The following is a 24582-nucleotide window of genomic DNA, read 5'->3' as shown; positions in this document are numbered from 1 at the left end:
CTATAAATAGGGTGGGTGATGAGAGTCTTGTTCATATATTAGACCAGCTTCATCACTGTGACCTTGGGCAAATGACCTTCCCTTTCTGAGCCTCAATGTCCTCTTCTGTAAAACGGGTTGGCGGTCCCAACTGGATTCAGGATTCTGCAGGAACGCTGAGCACACAGGGAGTGCTGCACCTGTTAGCCGTTTTCGCGATTACTGACTCGTGCTATACCAGCTCTGGCGCAGTTGGGCGGAGGCGGGGTTCTCATGGGTCCCGTCCCTGCCTCCCAGAGAACCGAGGGTCCAGGGTTAGAAGGCCCTGGTGTTGCTCGCTCGCTGCCTCCAGTGTCGCAGCGCCCCCTGGTGGCCATCGGTTGCCATGTCAACGGCGGGTGGCGGGGGCCGGTGGAGGCGGCGGCTGGGGCCGTTCTCTCCTCCCAGGGCCGGAGGCCGCTCCCTCTGCGCCTCTTGCCTTCGCCTCTGGGGGGACATACCCAGCCAGGAAGGAAGGGGCTCCGCGCAGCAGCGGGCCTGTGGGGGTAAACTGAGGCACGCGGCAGGGCGCCCCACAACCAGGTGTCGAGCGCGGGGCCCCACCTCCGAAGGCGGAGGAGGGGCCGCGGGCGGTGACGCGCCGAGGGCGGCCGGCGGGCAGCGAGCGGGCGGGCGGGCGGCAGGAGCTGCGGCGGCGGCAGGTGCGGCCGCGGAGGGTGGGAGGGAGGCGGGAGGGGGGCGGGCAGAGGGGGAGGGGAGGGCGAGGTCGGGGCGCCTCCCCCTTTATAACGCGCCCCCTCCTGGGCTCTCCGGCCGCCTCCTCGTCCGCGCTTCGCGTATCGCTCCCTCGCCCGGCCGCCCCGGGCCCGGGCCCGGCCAGGGAGCCCCCCAGGCTGCGGCTCGGGGGCCACCCCCCCTCGTCCGCCGCCCCGCGCAGCTCCGCGGAGGCGGCGCCGTCGGAGGAGGAGGAGCAGGGCACTGCGGCTGGCCCCAGATCGGGCGCCAGAGCGGCAGCAGCTTCGGCAGCAAGCGCGGCCCGGGCCGATGCAGCGGGACGCACCGCCCAGAGCCCCAGCCCCAGCGCCCCGGCTCCCCGGGCCCCCGATCGGGGCCGCCGCCAGTAGTGGCGGCGGCGGCGGAGGCGGGGGCAGCGGCGGTGGCGGAGGCGCCTCTGCAGCTCCGGCTCCCCCTGGCCTCCCGGGAACTACAAGTCCCAGGGGGCCTGGCGGCGGGCGGCGGCCGGAAGAGGCGGGGTCGGCACCGCGAGGCCGGAAGTGGCCGTGGAGGCGGAAGTGGCGCGGCCGCGGCGGGGCCTGGAGCGCGGCGGCTGGACCTGGAGCGGCGGCGGCTGCGGCTGGGGGCGGTGGCGGCGCTCTGGAGGCGGCCATGGCAAAGCAGTACGACTCGGTGGAATGCCCCTTTTGCGATGAAGTGACTAAATATGAGAAGCTTGCGAAGATCGGCCAAGGCACCTTTGGGTAAGGCTGGGCCTGGAGGGGCCGGAAGCCCTAAACCTGCACCTATGGGGGTCCTACTTCGGGGCCCCAGGACCCGGCACGAGGAGGTAGGGAAGCCGCGGAATCCTGGGGCTGTTCCTTGGTTGCGCTAGGCCGCGCCGCAGCCCACCCCGACCCGACGGAGTTGGCTGGCGGGGAGGAGCCAGAGGCCGGGGGTTGGGGGCGGGGAGGGGTTGCAAAGGGGCGCCCTAGAGGGGAGCGGGATCTCTCCGAGAGATGCATCGGTGAAAGAAGGGCTCGAGGGAAGGGCGCAGAGGCTCAGGGAGAGACCAAAGGTACCGAGTGGTGGAGTAGCCGCGTGCCAGCCCAGCCCCGCCCCGCCAGGGAGTTTCATCTTTCCTGCAGCCCCTCCTCTCGTAGGGGAGGGGCGGGCCCCGCAGAATCGCCTGATGAGCTCTCTTGGGTCTCCCTCCCCGCCTGCAGGGAGGTGTTCAAGGCCAAGCACCGCAAGACCGGCAAGAAGGTGGCTCTGAAGAAAGTGCTGATGGAGAACGAGAAGGAGGGGGTGAGTAAGGGTCTGGTGAGCAGGCCTGCCAGCTGCCAGACCACTGGGTTGGGTATCCATCCTAGTGCTTCCAGGAGACTCGGTTTATACCTAGTAGTTTTGGAAATGTCCATATTGCAGGGAATTTGGCCTCTCACCGAATTAAATTCAAATGTTCTGAAGCATTTGATGTTTCAATTTTAAGCAAATACGGTTGGGGCCAAGAGGGGGAGCTCATGCTTGCGTGGTGTGTATGTCGGTTTTGTAAGTTAGGAAGCCTTGAAACATCTTTTCCTTGGCGTTTAATATTGTTTGATGTAAAAGGAAAATACAAGTACAGCTTCTTAGATACCTACTTTTTAGAAAGAAATGTTATAGTCTTAACGACAAGTGTAGAGCTAAAGTTTGAAGGTTGAAACCATGGACATTTAGTGACTGTAAAGCGTCAGTTTGTTGCCTTGAATTGTCTCCTCGTGTGCATAGTGTTGTTATACCTGTTTTACATATCAGATATCTGAGACAACTGATTTCAGAACACATAGTGTTATTCCCAGCCTGTGTCCCTTAGTGTAGACCTTGAGGCCAGTTCTTTTGGTCTGTAGCACTCGCTCTTGACCACTTCCTCCTCTTCTCCTACCCAGTTCCCCATCACAGCCTTACGGGAGATCAAGATTCTTCAACTTTTAAAACATGAGAATGTGGTCAACTTGATTGAGATTTGTCGAACCAAAGGTAAGTTGTTTGGAGATTGTGAGAAAATGAGGCTTCAACTTCTAGGGCTTTGGGCCTAAACTAGGTTCAGACATATCGTGCTTTGTTCTCTGGTCCTCTTTCATTGGAGTGATGCTTCCCCAGGGCCTGCCACAGCACCCAAACAGAGAAGGCACACAGAAAGTGTCTGACCAGCGAAGGAGCATGTTAATGAGTGCTTCAGAGGGCATGGGTGCCTGTGGGTTGGAAGGGGTGGGACCTGGTGGCAGGAGAGTGAGTTGGGTACAGATTTTTTACTTTTTTTTCCTTCCTGCCCTTTCTGCCTCAGCATCCCCCTATAACCGCTGCAAGGGCAGTATATACCTGGTGTTCGACTTCTGTGAGCATGACCTTGCTGGGTTGCTAAGCAACGTCCTAGTCAAGTTTACACTATCAGAGATCAAGAGGGTGATGCAGATGCTGCTCAATGGCCTCTACTATATCCACAGGAACAAGGTGGGCACCAGAGGTGGGAGGAGAGACCCAGGCATAAGCTGACCACGTTGCTGTGTGGGTGTGACTGAAGGACCTTCACTTTCATCCTCCTTCCAGATCCTGCACAGGGATATGAAAGCTGCCAATGTGCTCATTACCCGAGATGGGGTCCTGAAGCTGGCAGACTTTGGGTTGGCTCGGGCTTTCAGTCTGGCCAAGAACAGCCAGCCGAACCGCTATACCAACCGTGTGGTGACGCTCTGGTACCGGCCTCCGGAGCTGTTGCTCGGTGAGGATTCCCGAGCGGGCAGGGGGGCAGGGGCCGGGCACCTACCCGGCACAGCCCCTTACTGCCAGGGCTTCTTGAGCCACCGGCCCTGGGGCATCGAGTCTCAGGAGGCCCTTGGGCTCAACGGGCCCTCCTGGTACGCTCTTCTTCCCAGGGGAGCGGGACTACGGCCCGCCCATTGACCTGTGGGGTGCTGGGTGCATCATGGCAGAGATGTGGACCCGCAGCCCTATCATGCAGGGCAACACGGAGCAGCACCAGCTTGCCCTCATCAGCCAGCTCTGTGGTTCCATCACCCCTGAGGTTTGTGGCTAAGCTGAATGGGCCCCTGGTACCTGTGGGGTGGGGAGATCCAGGTCTCTTTGGCAGAGGAACTGGGGAGTGGGATCAGGAAAGCTCTTCTCTGGAGAGTGGCTGGTGGAGGGCTGGGGCCTGCTCTGCAGAGTCTTCCTCTGCCAAGGCGTTTGAGTTAGTGCTGGGTTTTTATTTTTGTTTTGTTTTCTCTGAAAAACAGAAGTATGCCCATGTTAGGGTTGACACAGGTATTCCAGATGACTTGTGCCAAAGGGCCAGGCCCTTGGTGTGTGCCACATCCTTGGTGGCACTGCTGCCTTCATCTTGGAGGGCTCCAGTTCTCCCTCAAAGGTTATCTGGGAGTGTCTGGGTTGTTTTGCCCCCGAACCCTGCCCCTGACCCCACTCTGTCCTTTCTCAACTCCTGCCCCCCCAGGTGTGGCCAAATGTAGACAAATATGAGCTGTTTGAGAAGCTGGAGCTGGTCAAGGGCCAGAAGCGGAAGGTGAAGGACAGGCTGAAGGCCTACGTCCGGGACCCCTATGCGCTGGACCTCATCGATAAGCTGCTGGTGCTGGATCCCGCACAGCGCATCGACAGCGACGACGCCCTCAACCACGACTTCTTCTGGTCTGACCCCATGCCCTCAGACCTCAAGGGCATGCTGTCCACCCACCTGACGTCTATGTTTGAATACCTGGCACCACCACGCCGGAAGGGCAGCCAGATCACCCAGCAGTCCACTAATCAGAGCCGCAATCCCGCCACCACCAACCAGACGGAGTTTGAGCGCGTCTTCTGAGGGCGGGGCCGCTGTTTTCTTTTTTCTCTGCTTTATGACTCGCGTGGTGGAGATGATGGGCATTTGAGGTTTTTTCTCTAGCGCACATTTTATTTAGTCTCCACCCTGGGTACTGGGAACAACCAGCGAGTGGACTGGAGGGCTTGTTGCCAAAGGGCAAGGCGGGCACAGGGGCTGCCTGATTGCCTTGCCCTGTTCTGGATTTCTGGATGGTGCTGGGAGGGTCTCCCATGTACCCCAGGACAGGAAGTGGGGCCAGTGAGCCTCGAATGGTGACTTTCTAAGAGCTCCCAGCATGGTGGGAGGAGGGGACAGTCTCTCACATCCCCAGCCCTCCTCTTGGGATGAGAAACTGGCGAGGGGAATGGAGCTGCCTCGGGAACAGGCTGCTCTTGGCCTGGCCCTCAGGGCACTGAGGGCAGCAAAAACTCTTGGTTTCTTCAGTAGGAGAATTTTATCGTGTTTCTTTGTTGAGTTGTTCAGAGACATTCCTGGATGCAGGCCGATCAGTTACAATTAAAAGTTGACCCTTCTTTTTTTTTCCAGTAAGTGATGTGTGTTTTCTGCATTCAGACCCATGGCTGGCCCAGCGGTTAGGGTTTGATTTGTCAAGTTGAAAGTCTTGACTCTCTTCTTTGTCCCTGTTCATGTTTCCTCATATAGTCACGGAGGACTTGGGCCTTGCCATTTCCTTCCTGGGTGCCTCCTAGACTGTGTAGTCAGGCACCTAAGGGCATGCACTGTGGGCCCCCTGCTCCTCTGCTGGGTGCTGGAGGAAGGAGCCCTGCTGTGGGGAGCGGTGAGGGTCTCCTGGGAGCCACATCTGCAGTGGTGATCAGAGACCCATCTGTGGCAGGTGACGGGTACGTTCAGACTGACCCAGGAACACAGGGCTGCAGGAGGATCTGGAACGACCATTAGGTCTGTAACTTGCAGAGGTTCTTTGTGCTGCTGGGTGAAGGAGGGCTCAGAGAGAGTGACCCGGGGTGAAAGGATCACAGTCACGGGCCATGGGGAGGTGGCAGTCACATGAATCTGGATGGTGGGGTGGACAGGAGGGAAAAAATAAGTTCATGTGAACATGAGGATGTGAGGGCTGGGCTGGGGTCCTTTGAGGAGCTGCAGGTACCAGCAGGCTCCTGTAAGTTTTCTTAAAACTGCTGTAACAAATACCATGAACACACTAGCTTAAAGGAACAAGCTCATCCTGTTGATTCTGGAGGCTAGATGCCCAAAAGCCATGTGTTTGCAGGTTTGTTCCTTTGGGAGACTCTTTGAGGCCCCCAGCCTCTGGTGGCTGCCACAGTCCTTAGTGCATTCTGGCTTTTTTGTTTGTTATTTTTGGTACCTGGGATGGAATCCAGGTTGCTTTGCCACTGAGCTACATCCCCAACCCTTTTTATGTTTTATATTTTGTGAGAGGGTCTTGCTGAATTGTTGAGACTGCCTTGAACTTGAGATCCTCCTGCCTCAGCCTCCTGGAATGGTGTACCACTGTGCCTGGTACTCGGGCTTTTAAATGTATTGTTCTAACCTTTTCCTCATCTTCATATGAATATGGCATTTTCTTCCTTCTTTCTGTCTCTCTTGAGGACCTTAGTCATCAGATTTAGGACCCACATTGATAATGGTGTGACCTTACTTCAATTTTATCTACAAAAACTTTTTTTTTTTAACAAAAATCCTCTTAATGGCTGTTGACCTGTTTTGGATTTTAGATAACAGAAAAAGGGCTGGCCCAATTCAAAATGTTTTCTATAAAGGATAAAAGTCTTCTTTAAAAGCCCCCACACACCCCCTTTGTTGTGCTGGGGATGGAACTTGGGGCCGCTCAGCTAGGCAAGTGCTCCACCACTGAGTTACACCCCTAGTCCCAGGGTTCAGGTTGACCCAGCAATTCCCCCTGGAGAGGTCCGTTTCTTCAGGCCATTGCACAGTGCTGCTCTGTCGTCTCCACTCTCTCTACCACACTAGAGTTGACATCCTTCATCAAGGTCCTTCCAAGGACCAGACGCTTCCAAACTTGATAACTGCCAAGAACAAAGCAGTTCCCACTTGTGGAACTCGCATTCTTACGGGTCCAGACTAGTCTGATGGAGTAAATTCTGTGCAGAACAAAATAGTGGAGGAGGAGGAGGGAAAAGGATTGGGGCAACGGTCAGAGCAACATGGGAGCAGAAATCCCAAGGGAACTGGGGGGTTGGGTGATAGAGTTGCAGGAGCTACGAAGTCTTCAGAGACCTGTGGGGACAGGTGGTTCTGCCCTCCGGCGTCTGTTAGTGTTTTCACTCTGGCAATAAACCGCATTTTTAAACAGTAGGCCCTGGGCCCTGGAGCTGCTGGCTCCAAGTTCTCTCCCAGTCCTTCTCCCCAGGGTCCACCTCTTAATGGCTGGGAGGAGCTGGGGCTGCTGGAGCCCAGACACTGGTTTGGCATATGACATGGGTGCTGCCCCCATCTGTGGAAGGAGATGTGTGACTCAGAATACAAGTGTGCCCTCCACGGGCCTCCTGGGGCTATTCCAGCACACAGCCGCTCTCCTGCATCTTGCTGGGAGGTGGCTGGCTGTGAAGGCTTTTTGCCAGCTCATTTGCAGGTGCTCTTTATTTTTTGCTTAAGGATAATAAAATGTTATTTTTAAAATTTTAATTTTTTTAGTTATACATGACTGTGGAGTGTGTTTTGACATTGGAGTATAACTTCCGATTCTTGTGGTTGTACAGGGAGTGGAGTTACAGTGGTCACATATTCATATATGAACACAGGAAAGTGACCTCCGATTCATTCTGCTATCTTTCCCATTCCTATCCCCCTCCCTTCCTCCAACTCCGCCCTCCAATCCAGTGAACCTCCCCCACACACACACACATCTGCTGATTGTGAGTCACCATCTGCATATCAGAGACGCCTTTGGTTTTGGGGGATTGGATTATTTCACTTAGCACCATAGTCTCCAGTTCCATCCATTTATCAGCAAATGCCGTAATTTCATTCTTCTTACTGGCTGAGTTATATTCCATTGTGGACAAGTATCACTTGCAGGTGCTCTTAATGTCGCCATGCCCTGCATTCTGGGACTGAGTTTTGTGTTCTGGCTTTTTTGGACCAACATGGTGAAAGAAGGACTCCTCCAGTTGACTTGGTCTGTTAAGTCAGGGGCACCCTGTATCCTTGCTGGACCTGTGTCCCATCCTAGCCTGGCAGGGCCAGAGCAAAATGGGCCCTCACAAAGAGGAGGTGAGCTGTGACGAGGAAGAGAGGCGGGTCAGAGCCCAGCTCCACGCCAAGGTCTGGAGGTCTCCCAGATAGACCAACCTTCCCGCCCTCATCTCTCCCCAACCCACCTCCCCTCCTCCTGCTGCACACCTTTAACCTCTGCCCAGTTATTATTTAACTGAGATTCTGCAGTCAGGAAAACAGCCAGTCCCGGCTGGGATGTCCCTGGGCTGATTCCAGGATGAGGGCAGGAACCCCTCCCTGCAGGCTGGAAAGGCCAGAACTTCTGTCCCAGGCCCATCAGGACAGGGGAGGCCTTGGGAGTCTCCCAGCTTGCCTTCCCCTCTCTGGCTTAGCTGGGCTCACAGTCCCTGCTGCCGCCCTTCGGAGGTGGCCTGGCAGAGGGGTTTATACCTGCGAGTACCCCCCACTCTGGGAGGAGAGCAGGAAACCAAGGGATGACAGGTGCCAGGTTTCTGCCTGTGTCTTGGCCGATGGCTGAGAAGTTCTGGTGGGAAGTGAGCATGGAGTGGCAGAGCTCATCTGGAGGTCCTTCAGCAGTCAAAACTGCCTCCTTCCAGGTAGGCGAGCAGTGACCTGGCAAGGCGCCTCCCCTTGCTGGCGTGCCTCCCGTGGACGGTGGGTGTAAATATCGCTCAGGGGTTCAACGACTGCAGGCCCAGGGGGGGCCTGGGCTGGAAAGTGGGGACAGCTAAAATGTGCTTGGGGAAACTTGAGGGAGAGGTTTCCGGAGAGTGGGGCCATTATTTCCTGTGCTTTTTGACAGGAGGTCAGGACTCGGCCATTTGGAGATTACTGGACTTTGCTGGGCCCAAGGGCACAGCCCTGGCGCTGTTCTCTGGGCTCTGTGCTTCCTCATCCAGCCTCAGTGCAGTCCTTGGAGGTGGGGATGGCTTGACACATGGGGGTCTGGGGCTCTGAGACGAGGCGCCTGGGATGGGAGCTGGACAGCCACCTTTGGGCTTTCTGCTCAGCTCGGGCAGAGACCGACTGGGCTGGCAGCTCAGGCTGGGCTTCAGGGGCCCCCGAGGGGAGGTCAGAATTCATATCCTGACACCAGACAGCTCACCCAGCCTCTTTCTCCTGGGTAGGAGGGGACCGTGAGAGAGCACCTGTCTCCTCTCAGGGCTGCAACCCCAAGTGAAGCTCTGGCTGTGAACTGCAGTGTTGGGGCTCACCCAGCATCCCCCAAAGGGGTAGTGGAGGAGGGGCAGCCCCAGATGGCCAGGGTTTGGGAGTGGAGCCATTTGAGGCCATCCATACCTCCTCACTGTAGAGCCCCAGAGAGGTGAACTGACACCCAGGGACACATGATGGATCATTCTTGGCACTAGGGCTCTGCCTCCCTCAGCCAGGGAGGGAGAACTGAGGATGCACCCCGGGGGCTTCTCACCAGCCATGGGGTCTCCCTCAAGTAAAAGCCAGCTCAAGACCCTGTTGACCAGGTGACCCTAGTCACCTTCCAAGGCACAGGCCAGATGGGAGCAAGGACCAGGATTGACGTGGGGGTGGAGCTTGGCGCCTGATGTTAGATTCTCTAAGTGACTAAGCCACTCTTGCTATTAGGCCCTTTTTGTCTGCCTTGAGAAATGGATCTCAGAATACACCCTTCCCTTGAGGGACAGCATGAGGATTAAATGAATTGATGGGTTTGACAGTCTCAGCCCAGTGCAATCCAGAGAGAACTCAAAAACAGTAGCCAGGGAGGGGCTGGGGTGGTGGCTCAGTGGTGGGTGGCTTGCCTCACCTGCGTGAGGCACTGGGTTCAATCCTCAGCACCACATAAATAAATAAATAAATAAATAAATAAATAAATAAATAAATAAATAAATAAATAAATGTATTGTGTCCATCTACAACTAAAAAAGAAATCTTAAAAAAAAAATAAATAACAGTAGCCAGGGAGCCCCAGCTTGATTAGAGGACTGGGATCAGGGCCCACCCAAATCAACCAGAGCTGGATTTAAGCTGAATCTTTGCTCTGCCACTTGCCAGCTGTGACCTTAGCAGGTGATTCCTCTCTGGTTTTGTTTCCTCACCTATAAAATGGGGGAGTTGTGCTAAGGTTTAGCACTTGGCATGGAGGAGACCTGAGAGTTGTTTTTTTTTTTTTTTTTTTTTTTTTGGTACTTGGACAAAGGGAGCACAAAAAAAAATAGTCATCTCTAGTCTTACTACCCAGAGCTAATCACTGTAATCTTTTAGAGAATACTTCCCAGCTGTTTCCTAAATTATAATTATTTTAAAGAGTAATATCCATACTAGTCATCACTAGACTTGCTCTATGAACAATGTTTTGTTTTGTTGTTGTTGGGGATTGAACCCAATGCCTTGCATATGCTAGACACGTGCTCTACCATTGAACTATGTTCCCAGGCTCCAGCATTTTTAAATCATAATTCATAACACTTTTCATTGTTTTTTTTTCTTTTTTTTTTTTTTTTTTTTGCATTATGGGAAGTAAGTCCAGGGGGCGCTTGACCACTGAGCTAACTCCCCAGCCTTTTTTTAAATATTATTTTTTTGTTGTAGTTTGATACAATATTTATTTATTTTTATGTGGTGCTGAGGATCAAACCCAGCACCTCGAATGTGCTAGGTGAGTGCTATACTGCTGAGCCACAACCCCAGCCACCACCCCCACCCTTTTTTTTTTTTTTTTTTTTTTTTAGGCAGGGTCTAGCTAAATTGCCCAGCCTGATCCCAAATTGCTGGAATTACAGGCATGCTCATAACATTCTTTTTTTTTTTTTTTTTTGATGGACCTTTATTTCATTTATTTGTATGTGGTGCTGAGAATCGAATCTAGTGCCTCACGCATGCTAGGCAAGCGATAACACTCTTTTAAAATTTATTTAGAAATGGCAATACCACCACAAAGTTCAAAATCCAAAAGTTACAAAGAAGCCAGGCATGTGGCACGTGTCTATAATCTAGTCTACCTAGTCTAGGCTGAGGCAATGGATTGCAAGTTCAAGGCCACCCTGGGTAGTTTAGTGAGATCCTGTCTCAAAAATGAACTGGGGCACAGTGCAGTGGCACAGTGGCACATGCCTGTAATCCCAGAGGCTTGGGAGGCTGAGGCAGGAGGATCAAAAGTTCAAAGCCAGCCTCAGCAATTCAGCAAGACCCTGTCTCTAAATAAAAAATAAAAAGGGCTGGGGATGTGGCCGAGTAGTTAAGCATCCCTGGTTCAGTCCCTGGTACCACCCCTCCTTACCATTCCATTGGTAAGCACAGTCTGTGTCAATAGGATGTGAGGAAACTGCTGGCTTGTACCCTGCCAGAGGGGCACCCACTCTCGAGAGGATAATGTGGCACTGTGTATAGAAATGTCAAGTACAATAACCTTTGACCCAGCTTCTTGGAACTCATCCTTTGGCTGCAAGAAACAGTGAGGGTAAAGTTATGTGCTGAACCCTTGATGGCAAAACATTGAAAATAACCTGAGCATCCACTCATGGGGGACCAGCTGGACATGCAATAGTATTTCCACACCATGGAGAACTGGCGGCTTCAGAAACACAAATCAGTCAGCGAGGTAGCTCTTGTATACTAACACAGTTCAGAATGAGATCCTGCCAGGTGTGGTGATGTGTGCCTCTAATCCCAGCAGCGCAGGAGGCTGAGGCAGACGTTAGCCTTAGCAACACAAGGCACTAAGCAACTCAGTCAACTCAGTGAGACCCTGTCTCTAAATGAAATGTGACTCAGTGGTTGAGTGCCCCTGAGTTCAACCCCTTGTACCCTAACTACCAAAAACAACAACAAAAAAATGAGGTCCTGGATAAGGGTTGTAGAGGGCTAGGGATGTAGCTCAGCAAGAGAGCACTTGCCTAGCATGATCCCAGCACCATGAAAGGAAGGGGAAAAAGGGGTTATGGGCCGAGCATAGTAGCCCACACTTGTATTCCCAGCAGATCAGGAGGATTGCAAGTTCAAGGCCAGCCTCAGCAATTTTGCAAGGCCCTAAGGAATTTATGAGACTCTGTGTCAAACTAAAAAATAAAAATGGGCTGGGGGGCTGGACTGTGGCTCAGTGGTAGAGCACTTGCCTGGCATGTGTGAGGCACTGGGTTCAATTCTCAGCACCAAATATAAATAAAGATCCATCAACAACTAAAATGGGCTGGGGATGTAGCTCAGTAATTAAGTTCCCCAGGTTCAATTCCTGATACCAAAAAAAAAAGGGGGGGGTTATGGAATATGTACAGTGCAGACTCACCTATACATAGCCTGATGCTATATATGAGCATAAAAGGAAAATTAACATATATTTTAATTGCTTGTAAATGCATAAAATATCTCTGGAAAGATCACAAGACTGATAACATTGATTGCTTTTGGGGAAGGAATCAGGATGCGAGCACTTGGGCTCCTGGGGAGGAGGTGTTTTTCTTGTGTACACCTTTCTGGAACTTTGTTTGATATGATGTGTTATACTGCAAAAATATTAGAACTGAAATACAAAATAAAAAGTTTTAATAAGGAAAAGAATAGAAATCCATTATACCCCACTTCTCACCCTTAAATTTTGACACTTGAATGTTTCTCAGCATTGCTGGGCAAGTGGTGCACACCTATAATCCCAGCAATTTGGGAGGCTGAGGTAGGAGGATCACAAGTTTGAGGCCAGCCCGGGCAACTTATCGAGACAGTGTCTCAAAATTAAAACCCAAGGTTCAATCCCCAGTACAGCACAAACAAAATTCCAAGCATCACTCTGAAACTCATTCTCAGAAACTATGGGATACAGGGGTTCACAGGACAGGCGATCTACCTGCCCAAGGCCTTGGCCTTCACTTATAATTTCCCTGAAAAACTGGGATGATCAGTTTGGATCTCCAGAATTTTCAGTGCTGTTTCTTGTCCCCTATGTCTACTTGTTTCCAAGCAGGGCTGAGATCTGTAGCTCAAGGAGTCAAATCATTGGCTCTGTAAATTCACCTGCTCTAGAGAAGCCCTGATCCAGACTTTGCTCAAGGCAGAGGGAAAAGAAATTAAACATCAGAGTTGGGAATGTAGAGAGGGTATGATGGTGTGCACCTGTAATCTCAGTGACTTGGGAGGCTGAGGTAGGAGGATTGCAAGTTGGAGATTAGCCTCAGTGATTTACAGAGACCCTGTATCAAAATAAAAAAAAAAAAAAAGTGGGCTGGGGTTGTAGTTCAGTGGTAAAATGCTTGCCTAAACACATAGGCACTGGATTTGATACTCAGCATCACATTAAAATAAATAAATAAAATAAAGGTATAGTGTCCATTTACAACTAAAAAAATTTTTTTTTAATTTTTTAAAGGGCTGAGGATGTGGCTCAGTGGTAGAGCACCGCTGTGTTCAATCCCTAAAAAAAAAAAAAAAAAAAAAAAAAAAAAAAAAAAAAAAAGAAAGAAAGAAAGAAAAGGAAAAGGAAAGGAATGCTGACAAGGGGGACCTTCTACCTTGCCACAGAAGAGGACATCTGTTCCTAGCATCTCATTCTTGGAGGAATGGTCTAAAGGTTCAATGTCACCTCCTTCAGACTTTGTAGTTCTACAAAAAATACTTGCCCTACCGAGGACAGAACTGACACTAATATCTGTGATTTTACTTACTTATTCATTTAATTTTTGCTGTACTAAGGATTGAACCCAGCACCTTGCACATGTTAGACAAGTGCTCTATCACTGAGCTACAATCAGAACCCTTATATATTCTGTTTGTTTGTTTGTTTTGAGATAGGATCTCGATATGTTGCTTGAGACTGACCTTGACTTGCTATTCTTTTGCCTCAAAATCCCTGGGATTGCTGGGATTACAGGTGTTCTTTACTATGTTGGATCCAGTAAATGTTTTTATAATTGACAGATGTTGGAAAAAAGGGCCAGGGGCTGTGGCTCAGTGGTAAAGCACTTGCCTGGCATGTGTGAGGCATTGGTTTCAATTCTCAGCATCGCATATAAATAAATAACATAAAGGTCCATCAACAACTAAAAAAAAAAATAAAATTAAAAAGATAAAAAGGAAAAAGGGCCAAAGATGAATGAGGCCATTTACTGAAATAGACACATCAAAAGATGCTCAAATTCACTACAGCCAGGGAAATACAGAGAAACCATGAGGTTGGACTCTCCACCCAGTGGCCTGGGATCCTCCTCACACACAGCTGGTGGGATGCAGGTTCCTACATTGGGGGAAAGCAATACAAACATCCTGGACCCAACACTCCCATTCCATGCAATCTGACTCTTAGAAAAAAAAGTGTCTGGATGCAGATGCCTAGTCATAGCTTCAAAGCCCCACCACAGAGGGAATGCTCTTCTCAGCCAAGTTGGGGGTGCTCCTAGGAAGGCCAGACAGCCATTAAAGACACTGAACTTGCAGTGTCCCCAGAGAGGCAGAGGAGAGAGGTATAGAGACTGAGAATAATTTCTGGTCCTTGGAAGCCTGGGGCCAGAATTCAAATCTTGATTTTGTCACTTAAGCAAGTGACTATACTTCTTTTTTTTTTTTAATTTTATTTTTTATTGATTGTTCACACCATTACAAAGCTCTTGACATATCATATTTCATACATTAGATTGAAGTGGGTTATGAACCCCCAATTTTACCCCAAATGCAGATTGCAGAGTGACTATACTTCTTGTGCCTCTGTTTCCTCACCTGTGTAGCAAGGATGATGAAGATGCTAGGATTTGTGTTATTGGGTTGATCTGAGGATGGAATGAGCAATTGGGTCCATGGTGTTTAGAGCACGTTCTGGTCCAATACATGTCTAGAAGATTCCCTATAAGATTATTGTTGAGGGCTGGGGATGTGGCTCAGGCGGTAGCGCGCTCGCCTGGCATGCGTGCGGCCCGGGTTCGATCCTCAGCACCATATACCAACAAAGATGTTGTGTCCGCCGAGAACTAAAAAAGAATAAATAAATAAATATTAAAATTCTCTCTCACACTCTCTCTCCTCTCTCACACTCTCTCTCCTCTCTCACTCTCTCTTAAAAAAAACACATAAAAAAAGATTATTGTTGAATAAGAAAATTAAGAGGAATCAAAATATTGCATCAAGGTCCTAAAAATATCTAGTGTGTTTGTGATTTCAAGAGCATAGAAAATTGTGGGATGCACATGCTTGGCTGTCAGTTGGGATTACTCAAGAAGGAAGTGTTTGTTTGGGGGACAGATAAGCAAAAGAAAAGCGCTTAAAGCTTCTTATTATGTTTATACAACTACTAAATAATATGCATGTATATGTATAAAGTTTCAATGATTAAACAAGAAGGAAACTAAGATAGGAAAGCACCTCTCTCCACAGAGACCTGGGGGTGCCAGCAGTGTGCCAAGAGCAGAAGTCCGGCTAATGATGGACTCTTCCCCAACATCACTTGCTTATTTCAAAGCAGTTTCTGATAAATATTTACCCCAATGCAGGAAAGGGGGAGAGAGGACAGCGGTACCGAGATCCCATCAGTAATTTGAAGGATGGCCTTTTATCCAGGGATTTTCCCTAGTGCAGCACCCCCTCTCCCTTTCTGAGCCTCAGCTGTCATTAAGGATCTCACGATGACACTTTTTCATGCTAGCACAAATGGGGAGCCTCCTCATTACTGCTTAACCCCCTCCCCCATGCCCCTCAAATCCATTCTCCATACAATAACACAGCCCCAGGGCGCTTCCCAAGTACAAATCCGATCATGTCCTTCCTCCACAAAACCATTTTAATGCCATCAAATTTAATCCAAATTCTTTATGGCGCTGAGACTCCGCAGTAAATCCGGCGTCCCGGTACTGGGAGCAGCCAGGTGAAAGCGCCCAGTTTTCTCTTTGATCTTTGCTTTTCATACACGGCTCCCCTCTTTGCCTGGAAGTCTCTCCCCCCACCCCATAGGCTTCAGCTGGGACGTCGCTTCCTCCAGGAAGCCTTCCCAAGCCCCTCAGGGTCGGTTAGGGGCTCCGAGAGGGTAGAAGCCCGGGCTTTGACTGTCACATTCCCGAGGCCAGAGGTCGCATCCCCGGTGCCTGCCCCGAGTCGGGGCTTTTCGGGATCGGAATTCGGTGACCTCCACAAGGTGTCCGCCAGCTCTGTCACTCGATCCGGGCCGGGAGCAGAGGCTGAGGGCGCTGACAGGGACTGGCTATTTTGGGACGTGCGGCAGGGTCCTACGGAGGGTGGTGACTAAAGGAGTGCATATCCCTTTAAACGAAAGGCCACGAGGGGAGCGCGCCTCGGAAGCACTCGGAGCTGCCGGGCGCTCGGGGTCCTGCCCCCCCCACCAGGACGGCTCAGGGGAAGGCGCCGATTCCTATTGGTGCAGAGGAGGTCTTGGGCGGCGCTGATTGGCCGAGGGCAGGGGCGCGTCAGGGCGGGGCGGGCGTTTCCCGCCCGGCCTAACTCTCCCGCGCACCGGGACTATGTGGTGGGCGCGGAGCCACCTGCGCGCGGCTCTGTCCCTGGCAGCTGTGCCTGCGCGTGGTGCAACGCCCGAGGGCGCGGCGCCTCGGGAGTTGAGCGCGCGGCCTGCGCCGCAGGAGCCCGGCATGGAGTATCAGGTATCTGGGGGGCCGGCGGGGGGCGGGGGCGCAGTGACACGTGGGCCGGACTCCGCCAGCTTTGGGGAAACCGGCAGCTTAGGACGGGGGACTCCGGGGGCGGGGACAGGGAACAGGAAGTTGGGCTCCGGATTTGGGAATTCTTAGGCTGTTAGTGTCCCCCAGTAGAGAGGGAAGGGACGTTGGTGATAAGATCAAGAGATCCAGAGGCACGATTGGTCTCAGGAATAACAGCACCCCCCCCCCAGTCTGCGCCATCAGTGCTGGGGGCGCTGGGGGACGGAATTCGGGAGTATGGGGGCGCTGTCTCCCGGATTCAGAAAATTAGGGACCCGAGGGCCTGGAATGGTGGGGCGAGCAGGAATCAGGGGCCGTGGAGGGCCCAAGAATCAGGAACACAGAAAACATATGCGGGTGCTGTGCCAGGACCTGGTGACCAGAGACCAGAACCTGAGGCCAGGCAGGCTGGTGGCACTGGTTTGAGGGGAATGGGGCCTCCATCCTACCCACGAAGCCTCGAGGGCAAGAGTCACGGATCTGAGGCCTGAGGGGAAATAAACAGTACTCCTACTCCCCATGCCCTGTGGCTTCTCCAGATGTGGAATCTACCTGGCCCTTCTGATGGAAGACCCTGCTCTTCTCCACCTGGTTGCTTCAGGCAGCTGTGCTCTGGGTCAGAATGTGGAACCCCAGAGTCCTCAGGATTAGATGTAGAATCTAACTCCTCCAGGAGTTCCAGAATTCTAAGATCCTAGCATGTGGTTCTGGCCTGAGCCAGAACCAGGAGCCAGTATGGTGGTGGAGGGAATGAGGGCCAAGCCTCATAAGGGCCAAGTATGAGGGTGAAGACCCAGTGGATAAGGTCCTGGGAGCCAGAGCAGGAAGCACAGCTGGTTCCGTTAGTCTTGCCGCCCTCTCTGCCTGGCACTCCCTGGGTGGGGTTGAACTGCTGCAAGCTCCCATCTTTGCCAGAGTTGGAAAGATGCCACTGCTCTCTCCCCATTGCTTAACCTATAGGCTGGGGCAGAAGGGCTGTCTTGGTAGGCCTAGTACCCTGGCTTGGTCACTGGTATGCTGGGTGCCTGTGTCCCTAAGAACCCTTAGTGAACCTTAATCTGCTACCTGGGGACTGTGGTTACCAGGATGCCGTGCGCATGCTCAACACCCTGCAGACCAATGCCAGCTACCTGGAGCAGGTGAAGCGTGAACGGGGTGATCCACAGACACAGCTGGAAGCCATGGAGGTGTACCTGGCACGGAGTGGGTTGCAGGTAATGAAGGAAAAGCCTGTGACTACTCTTGACACCCCCACCCCCAGTCTGCCTGAGAATGCCGTGGCTGAGGTGGGGACCTCATCTCTCTGTTCCAGGTGGAGGACTTGGACCAACTGAATATCATACATGTCACTGGGACCAAGGGGAAGGTGAGGGGCAGGACCCATGGGTCAATGTCCACTTGGTAGGCTGGTGGAGTAGGGCCTGTCCACGTAACACCTTTTCTTTCCAGGGCTCCACCTGTGCCTTCACTGAACATATCCTCCGGAATTATGGCCTGAAGACAGGATTCTTTAGGTACTGAGTTGGGAGGGTTGTGTCTCCTAGCTCTCTGGGGGCTGTGGAACCAGAGTGAGGTCAGCTGCAAGGCCCCGGATTCAATCCCCAATGCCACAGTGAGGGAGGGTCGGGGCGGAAAGGAAAAAAAGAAATGGAGAGAAGGGCTCAGTATGAGAGGGTATTTGGCGATTCAAATCCAGCCACATCATTTAGTGATGTGCTGAGAAGTGTCATTAGGCAGTTTTGTTGCACAAACATCACGGATAGACTTATGTTAGTCAGTGTTCCATCAGAATGACCAAAATACCTGACAAGAACAACTGAGAGAAGGAAAAGTTTATTTTCACTCAAGGTTTAGTTCACAGTCATCTAACTTCATTGCTCTGGGCCTGAGCGAGGGAGAACATCATGGTAGAAGGGCGAGGTGTAGGAAAGCTGTCAGCTCTTGGAAGCCAGGAAGCTGAGAGAGAGAAAGAGCAGGCACACCCCTTGATATACTTCTTCCAACTAGGTCCTGCCTTCCAGTAGTCCATTCACCTATCAGTGGATTAATCCAGTAAATGGATTAATCTTCTGATGAGGTCAGAGCCCTCATGATTTTATCATTACCTAAAAGCCCTGCTTCTGAACCTTTCTGTTCTGGGCACTATGCTTTCAACACCTTAGCTTTTGGGGGGATACTCCAGAGCCAAGCCAAACAATACTTATACAACTAAGATGTGATATCACTACGTGATGTAATCTTACAGGATTATGTGTTCCATCCGTTGGCCGAAATGTTGTTATGTGACACTTACATATAAGGCAATGATCTGTCTTCTAAAATAATATTTTTGGGTAGAAGCCTTAACTGTTGGCTTGGGTCCATGTGTCTTTGTGGCCACCCAGAGATGTGGCATAAACACAAAAGAATGGGCCTTGTCCTTGAGGGCAGAAAAATAGACATGTGTTAGCAGAGTGACTGATTGGTGTGTGATGGGGAGAGCAGGGGATTTTTGGAGCCCTCAGAACAGGCTAGACCATGATGAGAGTGAGGGGCCTTTCCCTCCCGCTGAAGGGGGTGTCTTACTTGAGACCTGTGATGTAGGGTGGGCCAGGTCATGATGCGGGGAGTGCAGTGCAAGGGCCTGGAGATAGAAAGGGGAGGATGGGGGCTGGAGGGACTAAAAACAGCCCAGAGGGAGTGGGGCACAGGGAGAAGCCCAGGGGCAGGGAGAGGTGAGGCCTAGGGACCAGGACATCAGCCTGAGAGGATGTGCGAGGAGCTGGGTCTCTCTTGAGGGCATCAGGAGCATTGGGAGGATATTCAGCAGGGGAGTGACTTGGTCAGATGTGTCTTTCCAAAGACAAGTTTGACTGCAGGGCAGGGGAAGGCCCTGGGGCTTGGAAAGGGAGTCCCGATGACCCGTCTCCCGGCAGCTCTCCCCACCTGGTGCAGGTGCGTGAGCGGATCCGCATCAACGGGCAGCCCATCAGCCCTGAGCTCTTCACCAAGCACTTCTGGCGCCTCTATCACCAGCTGGAGAAGACCAAGGTGCCCATGCCAGGGTGGGGTAGGGGGTGCTGCACATTCTAAGACCCCATCATCCCAGAGCAGGGGCTGTGGGGGCCCGGACCCTAATGCGTTTCTGTGCCACAGGATGGCAGCTGTGTCTCCATGCCCGCCTACTTCCGCTTCCTCACACTCATGGCCTTCCACGTCTTTCTCCAAGAGAAGGTGTGTGCTCACTCCCAGAACACTGGATCTGAGGCACTGGGGACAGGACCTCAGTAGGCTGGGACTCCTGGTTCTAGATGACATCGGTGTACCTGCTACTCCTGCCATTGCCATCTGGTTTTCTGCAGGTGGACCTGGCAGTGGTGGAGGTGGGCATCGGCGGGGCTTACGACTGCACCAACATCATCAGGTGAAGGCAGCGCCTATGGACTGGAATGGGTCTAGGAACCAGGCCTTCTGCTGCCCAGTGGCTCAGGGTGGGGCGTCCTGACCTTTTTGTCTTCTGCAGGAAACCTGTGGTGTGTGGAGTGTCCTCTCTCGGCATCGACCACACCAGCCTTCTGGGGGACACAGTGGAGAAGATTGCATGGCAGAAAGGGGGCATATTTAAGGTGATCAGGCAGGCTGGGGGCAGGGAAGTACATGGGGGCCTGGCCCTGGCCCCAGGTTTAGAGGAGTGGGGCTGGGACAGGCCTTTGTGTCCTGACTCAGGACAAGGTCCTGGCCATGAGCAGGGTCTGGGTTCTTGTCCTGCCTTCACAGTGTGGAGCAGGTTGTGCCCTTCTCTGGCCTCAGTCTCCCCATTGAAACACAAGGGACGAGAGGCTGAGTGGTGGTTCAGACCCAGATCTGTGGGGCCCAGAGAGGGAAGGGTGGAGGACCCCGGCCGCCCATCTCACTCTTCCTGGCCCACGCAGCATGGCGTCCCTGCCTTCACCGTGCTCCAGCCAGAGGGTCCCCTGGCTGTGCTGAGGGATCGAGCCCAGCAGATCTCAGTGAGTGGGACTGGATGGGGCGGTGGTGGGTGGGGAGGGTCTGGGCTGGCTGGAGAGGCACTTTCTCCTGGGGACCTCAGCGTGCTTGTCCCTGCAGTGCGGGAGCTGCCCAGCCCTGCAGCTGCTGTCCCCTGGAACATCTCTGGGTTCTGGAGCAGGGCCCCATGGGCTCTGATAGATGGGCGTGGGAGGGCTTTCTGCTCAAGGTGGCGGTGGCAGCTCTGCTGACCGCCTGCCGCCCATCTCCCTGCAGTGTCCTCTTTACCTGTGCCCTCCACTGGAAGCCCTGGAGGAAGGGGGGCAGCCACTGACCCTGGGCTTGGAGGGAGAGCACCAGCGGTCCAACGCGGCCTTGGCTTTGCAGCTGGCGCACTGCTGGCTGCAGTGGCGGGACCACCAGGGTGAGTGGCCTGGCGAGTGGGCAGGTGGGGGGCAGTCATGGGAGCCTGCCTCTGAGGGTCCTGAGCATGGTGGGCCTCACACACTCCACAGACGTCGGGAAGCTGAAGGTGTCCAGGCCAAGTGTGCCATGGCCGCTGCCCCTGGCACCCGTGTTCCAGCCCACATCCCACATGCGGCACGGTGAGTCGGACCTTCCTGCCCAGCCAGGACCACCACGCGTCTTTGTGCCCCTTCAGATGTTTCTTTTGGCTTCCTGTTTGGGAGGTCACTTTGAGAGGGTGCCTAAGGGTCTGTATCTCCCTGACCTTGAGTTCACGAATCTGTCTGAGCCCCAGTTTCCCATCTGCCAAATGACGATGACAGGACCCACAGCCGGGCCTGTTGTGAGGATTTGCTGAGGTGACATCAGTAAGGTGCTGAGCCCAGGGCCTGGAAGATGTGGGAGAAGTGCCCAGCCAGTGGTAGCTACTGCCCCTGTCATTGTCATCATCAGGCCATCTGCTTCTTGTCTTCCCAGAAGCCCTCAATGCATAGGTTTCAACATACCCACTGTGCCCGGCTGGCTGTCAGGGGTTAGTGACAGTGCTGGAACAGATCTCGGATCACAGCCTAGCCCCGCCCTGGCACTGAGAGCTCAGGGCTCTCCAGCTGTCAGGTGGAGCTAGTGTATGATGGCAGCCCCTTCTCAGGGTGGCCTGGAAGGTTCCACCAGGTGAGGCAGGCTAAGCCTCAAACCCAACAACTAGCACCCGTAAGAAGCTCTTGGGTTGATGCCCCTTAGCATTGGCAGCCTGTAGGGACAGTGTGCTTGGAGTTTGCGCAGAGCTGAGGACTAGGGTGGGAGAGGATCCCAAGCACTGCCTGCCTCTACCAGGGCTTCGGGACACTGAGTGGCCAGGCCGGACGCAAGTGCTGCGGCGGGGGCCCCTCACCTGGTACCTGGACGGGGCGCACACCACCAGCAGTGTGCAGGCCTGCGTGCGTTGGTTTCGCCAGGCCCTGCAGCGCAGTGAGAGGCCCAGCTGGTGAGGACGGCAGGGGCGGGCCCTTGGGCAGGGCTGGGGCCGGACCACAAAGAAGGGACTGGAGGTGCTGTTCTGACCTTGGTCTGGTTCCTTTCCCCTGGTGCAGTGGGCCTGAGGTGCGGGTCTTGCTCTTCAACTCCACTGGCGACAGGGACCCCGCAGCCCTACTGAAGCTGCTGCAGGTGAGGGGCCAGGTGGGGGGTGGCCAGCAGCCCAGCAGCCCTGGTTCTCGCTGTGGGAACCTGGATCTCCTCAGCTCCGTTCGCTTTCCCCTGAATTGTACTGAGGGTCAAGTGCAAACACGAGGCACTCTGGGGAGTCGGACTTGGCCAGGGTTCGGGGAGGGCCACATGGTGGTTAAAGGTGCACGCTCTGCACTCACATGCCATGCCCTGTTAGTCACTGGCATGTGACCCTGGACAAGAAGTGGCATTTTCCTGAGCCTCAACATGCCTCTCCATGAAATCGGGTTGCCACTAAGATACCGCCTGTGTTTGGGGACCCCAGCCTATCAGGGCTGAAGTGGCTCTTAGGGGTCATCTCCCATTTCACAGACCCAGGAGCTGGGGCTGTTCATGTCCAGAACCTTGTCTATTTGTGTAAGCTCTTTCCTCTGGATTTGGGGCCTGCTCCCTAGCTGGGCGACCTTAAGCAAGTTTCTGCCCAATCCTCCCTCCCCCATCTGCGCAGTAGGTGGTACCCTTGTCACCAACCCAGAGGCCAGACAGGTACCTGGAAGCAGAGGCGAGTGGGCTGGTGCCATGGCTGGGCTTCTGCACTGTCAGTCTAGTTCAGGGAGGGGCAGTGCCTTGAGAGAGCTTGGGTGGCATGTGGAGGTCAGGGTGGGTGATGTCCCCTCAGGAGTGTGACACCATGTCTTTCCCTTGGTCTTCAAGCCCTGCCAGTTTGACTATGCTGTCTTCTGCCCCAACCTGACCGAGGTGGCATCCACAGACAATGCAGGTGAGAGGGGAAAGATGTGGTCCCCGAGGGTGGGCGGGGGTTAGGGGCATCATGTTTTTAAATAGTTTGAAATACTGTTGTAAAAAATGCAGATCCCAGGCCCTGCGTCAAGCTGGGGAGAGTTCTGGAATCTGTATTTTTTAACCAGGCCTCCCGGACATCCATTGCCTAGGAGGGTGGTGAGGCCCCGGGAGAGACTGAGTGAGGAGGGTGGTGAGGCCCGCCCTGGGAGAGACTGAGCTTAGTGGGCGGGAGCCTCTGGCTGGCTCCCAGGCCTCAGGCAAGTTGTTGAAATGGCCCGAGACTCCGCCCCCTCACGTGTCTGCTGTGGGGGCCACCAGCAGAGTCTGTTGATGTGACGTACTGAGCCTGATGCTAAACTGAGGTGCACACCGCATACCTGCCTCTTTCTTCTGTCTCATTCCCCACTCCCCGTCCCTGTCCCCTTCACTGATATGCCTGACTCTGTACCCCACAGACCAGCAGAACTTCACGGTGACATTGGACCAGGTGCTGCTCCGCTGCCTCCAACACCAGCAGCACTGGAGCTGCCTGGATGAGGAGCAGGCCCGCCGGGACCTCTGGCGGCCCTCCAGCCTGGAGCCTGGCGGCCTGGCACCCCTGCGGCTGGCCCCACGCGGCCCGCGGCCCTGCAGCTCCAGCTCCCTGGTCTTCAGCTGCATCTCCCATGCCTTGCAGTGGATCAGCCAAGACCGGGACCCCGTCTTCCAGCCACCCAGCCTCCCGAGGGGCCTCCTTGCCCACCCCACGGCAAGCAACGGGGCCAGTGTGCTCCGTGAGGCTACTGCGATCCACGTGCTGGTCACGGGCAGCCTGCACCTTGTGGGAGGTGTCCTGAAGCTGCTGGAGCCCTCCTTGTCCCAGTAGCCAAGGTGGTGGGGTTGGGGGTGGGAGCCTCCCATACCTGCCCCAGCTTAGCACCATGAACTTACACCAGGTGCCTTTTGATTTCTGCTTTCCTGATTCGGAGACTAACCCAGGCTGTGGGTGTTGGAGTGGGAATGTCCTGTCCCTGGGGTCCTGTACCTTGCTTGCAGCCAGGACAGCAGGGCTTCCAGGGCCCCAACGGTTGTAGGAGGCCTGCAGCTCAGCCCATTTCCCTGCCACCCCACCTGCCTCCTGGCTCAGACTCAGCTCATGGAGTGAGTTGCCTGGCCATGCTTAGGGTTCTGCTTGGGGCTGGGCACTATCTTTCCTTCTCCCAGGGCCTCTGGAGAAGGAGAGAACCCCTGCCTTGGGCACCCTGGGAAAGAGCATGGCTGGAGTGAATTAAACCCTGTCAATTTTTTTTAATGGAAAAACCTTGTTCCTTCATCAGATGCCAGGGGTGTGGGGCTATAGCTGCTGTAGGAACCAGATTGTGTAGAGGGAGCCCAGGGTCAGTGGCCTAAGTTCTCTGCGTCTGAGCCTCAGGTGGCCTGTCTGTGAGAAGCCTGGACTGACATTCATGGGCCACATGCCAGGTACTGCTTTGTAGCCCTTGCGAAGACCATGTGAACTAGGAGGCGTACTCGGTTTGTTGATGAGGGACTGGCTGGCTCCAAGAAGCTATGGGAGCTGCCCACAGTCACACAGCCAGTAAGCAGCAGATCCAGGGTTAGAGCCCAGAGTTGTCGGGGGCTTGTGTCCTGAACCCAGAGCAAGTGGCATGGCACCTCCTGGTGTTTGGTCTCTTGAAGCCTCGATCCCAAGGCTGTGCCACCAAATGAGTGGCAGAGGGGACTTTCAATCAAACCCGCTGTGCCCTGGCCACCTGCTACTGCTCAAGATGCCACATTTGCCACCATGCCATCCTAATCCTAGTGGGCAGC

The 24582-nt window shown here is 53.7% G+C and overlaps 2 protein-coding genes across 5 annotated transcripts; both read left to right on the top strand.

The window, feature by feature from the left end:
• Window positions 1–388: 388 nt before the first annotated feature.
• Window positions 389–5089, top strand: CDK9 (cyclin dependent kinase 9). Its single transcript, XM_081278562.1, has 7 exons — window positions 389–1457; window positions 1920–2001; window positions 2622–2712; window positions 3020–3186; window positions 3283–3454; window positions 3609–3757; window positions 4184–5089. Exons 1-7 carry the CDS (start codon window positions 1024–1026, stop codon window positions 4547–4549), a joined length of 1461 nt encoding a protein of 486 aa, XP_081134688.1. The 5' UTR covers window positions 389–1023; the 3' UTR covers window positions 4550–5089.
• Window positions 5090–8043: 2954 nt separating this feature from the next.
• Window positions 8044–24500, top strand: FPGS (folylpolyglutamate synthase). Of its 4 annotated transcripts, none has more exons than XM_081278960.1 (15): window positions 8044–8346; window positions 17487–17585; window positions 17684–17737; window positions 17821–17885; window positions 19287–19401; window positions 19507–19584; window positions 19713–19774; window positions 19874–19976; window positions 20283–20360; window positions 20614–20761; window positions 20853–20942; window positions 21637–21787; window positions 21894–21969; window positions 22684–22750; window positions 23229–24500. In XM_081278960.1, the coding sequence occupies exons 1-15, from the start codon at window positions 8224–8226 to the stop codon at window positions 23636–23638; spliced, it is 1719 nt and encodes a 572-aa protein (XP_081135086.1). In that variant the 5' UTR covers window positions 8044–8223; the 3' UTR covers window positions 23639–24500. The 4 variants fall into 4 exon arrangements, with proteins under 4 accessions (XP_081135086.1, XP_081135084.1, XP_081135085.1 ...); XM_081278958.1 differs by having other exon boundaries at window positions 8045–8346; window positions 17457–17585; XM_081278959.1 differs by lacking the exon at window positions 8044–8346 and adding an exon at window positions 15476–16314.
• The last annotated feature ends 82 nt before the right edge of the window (window positions 24501–24582 follow it).

This window comes from Spermophilus citellus (assembly GCF_964194105.1).
Source record: "Spermophilus citellus genome assembly, chromosome: 2".
In the NCBI taxonomy this organism is placed as follows: Eukaryota; Metazoa; Chordata; class Mammalia; order Rodentia; family Sciuridae; genus Spermophilus; species Spermophilus citellus.
This window is presented reverse-complemented; position numbering and strand designations above follow the sequence as displayed.